This window comes from Citrus clementina, unplaced genomic scaffold, assembly GCF_000493195.1.
Source record: "Citrus clementina cultivar Clemenules unplaced genomic scaffold, Citrus_clementina_v1.0 scaffold_5, whole genome shotgun sequence".
NCBI classification, from domain to species: Eukaryota; Viridiplantae; Streptophyta; class Magnoliopsida; order Sapindales; family Rutaceae; genus Citrus; species Citrus x clementina.
Window position 1 is genome coordinate 25089942 of NW_006262201.1, and position 7182 is coordinate 25097123.

Genomic DNA, 7182 nt, shown 5'->3' on the forward strand with positions numbered 1-7182 from the left:
GCCTTCCCAATGGTGTTCACCCTCTTCCCTTTCAGTCACTTGCACTACGTATAGCTTTGGTGTGGATGAGATTCCCCGAGAAAAAGTCTTCATGTTCGGACAATGTGTCATAGAAACTTGTTCCAATGATGGGAATTCAAGAGTGTAATTCTCCAAACAAAAGCTGGTAAGCCTTGGTAAATCATCAAGTTCCAAAAGTTTTAATTCGTTGAAAGCAATACGATTCTCCTTCGCTTCTTCTCCAACATGTCCTATGATTTCTTCTATTTTTGCACAGTCTGATACATCAAGATTCACTAGACTATTGGGAATTCCAACCTGAAATAAAGAGTAGCATTCAACTAGATCAAAGTATGTCAAAATCATACAATTGTTTTATGAAAAATAACAATTTTGAGGAATTGAAAGATAACTAATTTAATTTTTTTTTGGAAAGACTAATAATGAATGAATTAATGATTAAATAATATTATTAGTTATATCTATTTAATATTAATGTTATCAAATATAGATTTTTCATAAAAAATAATTCTTAACTATATAATTAATAATTAGAGAGATGTTAATAAGCTTTTTGATTTCCTAAAATACGTAATTTAAAAAAAATTAGAATTATTAAAAAAATTCAAAAAATGAGGCCTTCACAAAATATGGGACCTTAGGCGACCGCCTTGTTCGCCTATACCTAAAGCCACCCCTGCATGGGACTGTAATAGAGTGAATATTTGAGGAAATTTTTTAATCAACGGTCGACTCAAAATGACCATCATGAATTTGTGCTTAATCAATGGCGTAATCAATTCATAACTAAACCAGAGATATTAACTACATTTGAACACTTTTCTTTATTTTTTATTTTTAAATCGAAATCTAAAGACCCAAGGAAAAGAGAAATATATATGAATTTGTGAACTTAAAAGCTGAGTAACTAAGTATCTTTTAATTTCTGAAAATCTTATTTATTAGGATATAAGAAAAAAAAACAATTAAATTGAATTATATTATGCTGTTAAATCGTGTTTAAAACAATTACTTTAATGCAGGTGAACCTATAAATTAGATTGAAAATGCAGAGTTCAGAATGGTGATTTGAAGTACACTACTTTTTTGCCCTCCAGAAGTTTGAAGTAAAATACTTGCAATAAATAATTTGTGAATGAAAATTATTTGTAAACACAAAAATGATTAAAATAATTGTTGAATGTTACTTGAAATAAAAATTCAAAATGAATATAGCAATCTTACCAATGGAGGAAAAATATTCAGTAGATTATTACACCCAGATATCTTCAATTTTTTCAATTTGCTAAAAGACTTCGAAGCAAGCTGGTGGTGCCATATTTTTCTCAACTTATCCGCCTCACTAATATGTAATACCTCCAGACTTGGGAGTCGTACCTGAAGTTAAAAATTCAATGCAATTAGAGATGTATATTAATTAAATTTGAAGACTCAACGAAAAGAGAATTTAAAAATTCAATGAAAAAAAACCTTTTCATCAAAGAGGGATTGAGGTTGCATTTCAGTGTGAATGACGTCTTCTGGTGAGGCAAAGCTACTTAGTTTTGGAAGCCAATGGAGCGACAGGTAGTGTAGTTTGGGAAAAACCTTAAATTCATCTCTTCCTCCTAACGTCGTGGTGTTGACTACCCCTTCAATTGACCGGCAATTACGAATCTCAAGATGTTGGAGTTGCCCAAGACTATTAACCATAGAATATGAAAACAAATACTTCAGACGATGACAACTCCACACGGTCACTTTTGTTAAATTTTGACAACAATATATTCCCTGAAATTGATCGGACCATAATTTTTTGATATTTGTTAAACTGACAAGTTCCAGTTCCTCCAAGCGTGGAAAAGTAACCTGCAAAGAAAAACCATACATTTTTGTTCTTTCAACTACAACTTCTAATATAATATTCTTTCGATGATTGAAGATCAATCGTGATAATATATTAATTAATTAATTATTAAACAGAAAATTATTACCTGGTGAACAGGATCATCCTCTGCATTGATTTCTATGAATCCCTGAGTTGTTGGTGGTTTCTCCATGTCGGGCCCTATAAATGAACCAAAACAATATACAATAAACATCCGTTGTTTTTTTCACCAAAAAAAAAAAAAAGAAAAAAAGAAAGAGTCAATGTCAATAATCCTACCAATAATTAATTTCAACACTTACCAATAATCATTTTCAAATCATCGCAGTCTTCCACTTTTACTTTTTGAAGCCGCAATAGGTTTTTGGCCATAGAGAATGAGAAGAGATACTTCAATTTTCGACAGGAATCTACGTTTATAATCCTTAAGTTGCTGAAGGATTGATCTTCTCTGAGTTGGCTGTAGCATATCGTCTCCAAATTAGTTAAAAACATAAGAGACAATGCCTCCAGCAAGGGAAAGACTTCGCAACGAACCCGTCTAACTGAACCGACAATATGTAAAATCTCAGAACAGTCTGTTACGAGAAGACGCTTCAATCGTGGAAAACCTTCCCCATCGTCTAATTCATGAACAACACTTTGAACACCCTCCAATGTTTCTAGCCAGAGATCTTCAGTTCTCTGCAGCAACATTTTTGTCCCATCATTCTCCTTAAGAATGCTAACTTTTTTTATCCCCTTGAGCATCATCAATCTTGATGCTTCGGATTTGACGAGCAATGGGTCAAACTCATCTTCGGGCCCATCTCCTATACGTATCTTATATCTTTGCAATTCCACAGAGACAAAATCCGGCGGCAGAATTTCGGCATCCGGAACTTCTATCTCCAAAGTAGTTAGCTCTGTCAACCTCTCCAATTCGACAAGACTGGCATTACTTCCTCCTTCAACCTTCTCCCACCCTGAAAAACCGTTACCCATATACAATTCTTCTAATTGAGATAATTTTGATATGACATTCGGTGCTATCACCTCAAGCCACCAACAATTGCTCAAATCTAGCAATTGTAACCGCGTCAATTGTCCAATTTCAACTGGTAGCTGGTTGATATTGGAATATGCGAGGCTGAGAATCTCTAATTTCTTTAGTTGTCCAATTGCCGCTATATCTGCTAGTTCGCACCAGTCTAAACACAATGTTTGAAGGTTAATGAGGCGACCAAGTGATGAAGGTAATGAAGAAGAGCCAATTCCAGGAAACTGTAAAACTTTGAGTCCTTCCATCCCTTCAAAAAAGTGGTCTGAAACTTGCATAGGGCCATTACCCTCCGTATACAACAAAAATAACTGGAGATTGGGACATTGCAACCTTTCAGGGAGCTCTTGAATATCTCTATGAGGTAATGAAATAGCAATTGGATCTTTCTGTATTGTCTCTTCCATCTTTTTCTCCAAGTCAGCAACATTTGGAACATTAAACATGCGCTCCTCTGTGGCAATTGATACGGCAACAACATGAATGACGTCATGCATTTTAACTTCATCTTCAGCATCACCGTCCAACAATAAGCATGAAGATTTGAGGTTGTCGATCAACCGATGCACTCTACTCCTTGCTTCTTCCAATGTGTAAACATTTTCAAACAAACCCCAACCCACACCATATCTCAATAAGTCAGAAACTTGTATGACATTACCTTCACTGTATAGACTACAAAGACGGAACAGAGATTTTGCCTCCTCACTTTCCAAGAAGTCATAACTCAATTTTATGGAGGTGTACACATTTGCTTGCATGCCATGAATTTCTCTAGCATCCGATCTTCTTAGCTGATTCAATGCATCTTTCCAAAAGTAACGCTCTTTAGTTTTCAGAGCATTTGCAACTGTACTCAGTGCAACAGGCAAACCTCCGCATCTTTCAACGATCTCATTTGCTATACTTTGAAAAGCAGATATTTTAGTTGAATCACCCAATATCTTTTCAAAAACTGCAATGCTTCTTTTGGTGGCAAAGCATCGATCGGGAAATTTTTCTGAGAATTCATATCAATGCGCAATAAATCTCGACTTCTAGACGTCAATATTATTGTGCATCGTCTCTGATCATCCTTTGTATCTTTCTCATCAACATCCCCACAAGGAATTCCAACTTTTTCGAACTCGAGTTTTTTCCAAATATTATCCAATATAACGAGGACCTGCTTCTCGTTCTTCAATCTTTCACGTAATCGATCTGCTCTTTCGAATTTATTCTCATCCGAGCCAAATTTCATGCCTAAGTCAAAAGCAAGTTTCTTTTGAATTTCCTGATGATCTGGGGTCTGTGTTACCTCAGCCATAACGACCTTATCGAACACCTTATCTTCCATAACTTGCCTTGCAACTTGCTTGACTAGCGTGGTTTTACCCACGCCGCCCATCCCGCAGACCCCAATTATCTTGAGCTTATCATCCTTCAACGCCTCCACAACATCTTGAAATACTTTCATTCTTGAATCAAAGGCCTCGAAATCTTTCACTTGCATATGTTCTGCCCGCTTTGGAGCAGGACGGTAGGAAACATTAGAGAAGTTACCTTTTCCCATGAGACTAGCAGCAGCTTCTGCGGCCTTTGCTGCTTGTCTACTGAGCTTGTAACGAGAAATCAAGTTTGGGCACAATCCTTTGAAACAGAACTTCTTAGCTCTATCTTCATCATCAGTGATGGATTTCGCAGCTCCCTGAGTGAATTCCTTGACGCTATTAAGCCAGTCTGCAACATCCTTATAAATCTCATCTCCTTGTTGAGTAGCCTGATGAACGGGTATTTCCACCCTTTCTCTTTTATATCCCAACTGTTTCACTTGATCTTTTAGGCCATCTATGTAGCTCTGGTACTTGAACACATAAGAGATCTGCCGTATAATCGGTTTGAACAGTGACTTTGCATCTTCTGATACGATGCTGGAAAAAGCAGCCAGACCCACTTCTACAACCATTGCCTGTTGCTTAACAATATATGTATATATATGAATAAAATGAATAAAAATGTCAAAGAAAGGAATACAAATAAATTAAAATGAACTAGAGGGAAAGACAGAGAAAGAAAAGACCGCAAACAACATCGCGATATTGATTTTGAACCAACTGATACCTAAGTAGAGAATTTCTTTTTCTATCTTAAGGATCAGAGGTTTCGCTATTAACAGAAAGGTATCCTTTAAGGAAAGTTGATGGAAATTAAGAAAGAATGGCTATCAAGATCAAGTATTCTGCTACTAAAAATAAATGATATGACTTAAGAAAAGTAAATGATATGATTAAGAAAAACCAGAGAATTTTTTCCTAGGAAAGTTGATGGAAATTAAGAAAGAACCGCTATGAAGATCAAGTATCAGAGATTCTGCTACTAAAAGAATATTACAGGTTTTAGAACAAGTGCACCTCTTTACCTGTCTGGGATCAGAGTCGATGAGCTGCTGTATTCACCTTGAATATAGAAGAAATATTACAGGTTTTGACTAAAGAGGAATGTGAGGAACGAGTTGATGAGAGTAATAACAATGAATTTCCAAAAGAAGACGACTTGAGCATTAAGCATGCACCCCCTTTATCAATCAAATATTGGTACGTATGTACGTAGGGACCATTATGCGTATATGAAGTCCATTAGTTGCAATCAGAAACCCTGGCCCAATTTAATTGGCACTCGATTTTTGATAAGAAGAAGGCAAGGATAAGGACAAAGTCAATCAATCACCAACAGTAATTACTTCAATCTTTGTCAATCTACTTAAATTGTCGATCAACATGAAAATTGTTTAAATTGATATTTGTAAATCAATCAATTTTCTAGTTACTATGATTATAACGTTTCACCTTTCATATTGGATTTTATCTTTTCGAAAGTTTTCAAATATGAGTGTCAATAATTATTGAGACTCCAAGCCGTGCTCTCAAGATCGTGCTGACAAATCACTATTGACTTTGTTTATGCAAAATTCAAAGAAAAAAAGTTATGGTTTTGTATTGCCAGCCCTGCTACTTTTTGTTTTTTTCATTTGTATTATTTACGAATTATTTTTTAACAGAAACATGAGAACTCATCATCGTACAAAATTGCATGAAAAAATCTTCAAATTTATAAAAGTAAATTTCGTTGACAGATTGTGGATATGTTAGAAAGAATAAGGATAAGAATGAGTTAAGAAATAATATATATATATATATAGATAGAGAGAGAGAGAGAGAGTGAAAGTAAACAATGTTTTGGTACATTTGGTATTGTTTTCAAAATATTTTGAAAAGAAAAATTTTCAATTATCCACCTAGGAATTATCTTATTATCCAAAAAGTTATAAAAATTTAAAAATATTTAATTTTATACCCATTATTACAATGTGTATCAACTGTTTACTAAAAAAATAAAGTTACTCCTAAAACATAATCACCACTACAATTTTGTGTTCGCTTCTATTTTGTCACTTTGAACGAATAACTTTATATTTTTAACAGATGTTTCATACAAATTGCATACATTGGATGTAAAATTAAATAAATTTAAATTTTTATAATAATTTTAATAATTGAATAAACTTTGAGTAAATGACTGATAATTTCTCTTTTATAAGCTACAAGAAGTTAAAAAGAAAAAAGAAAAAATAGGATGATAATTTCTCTTTAATATGCCTCAGATGATTTATTGTTTCGGGTCTAAGATTTTAAATATTCAACTTAAAAGATTAATATATTATAAATTAATTAATTAAATAATCATTAAGCAACTAAATTGGGTCCCCTGGATGTCAATTCCTTTATTATTGACGCAACTATTTTTTTATGGCAAATAATTATTAATGCACTTACGGAACTTTTGCATATCTACACAGCGATTTTAAATATTACTGGTAACTGCTGAGAAATGTGCGAGAAAGAAGTTGATGAGAGTAATAACAGCGACTTGCAAAAGGAAAAGACAGAATCATTCAGACATTCACCCCTTTTTGTATCACGTACTTGGTTACTGTTTCCCTGTTGACGCATGTATAAATTTGAGTGATTTTTCTGCACTTTTTTGGCTGTTGCTTAACAATGTGTGTGTGTGTGTGTGTGTGTGTATTTGCTGTTGAAAAATTTGGATTCAAATAAATTAACTGAAAGATTAGAGTTTTGACTATTAACTGAAAGGTTTCAAGGGTATGAATGAAAAGCAACATTCTTTTTTAGAAACTATTTTAGAGGAGAGATGCAAATTAACAAATGCTAATAACAAGAACACAGAAGTTAACAATGAACAGTAACTTAAATCA

At 33.9% G+C, this 7182-nt stretch overlaps 1 protein-coding gene across 1 annotated transcript in view; it reads right to left on the minus strand.

The window, feature by feature from the left end:
* Positions 1-4872, minus strand: part of LOC112098072 (disease resistance protein At4g27190-like) — a 6739-nt gene extending 1867 nt beyond the window's left edge. The window contains 6 exon segments of the mRNA XM_024183673.1: positions 21-318; positions 1246-1398; positions 1492-1869; positions 1995-2068; positions 2191-3882; positions 3885-4872. Coding sequence (XP_024039441.1) covers positions 21-318; positions 1246-1398; positions 1492-1869; positions 1995-2068; positions 2191-3882; positions 3885-4872 — 3583 coding nt within the window.
* Positions 4873-7182: the final 2310 nt, after the last annotated feature.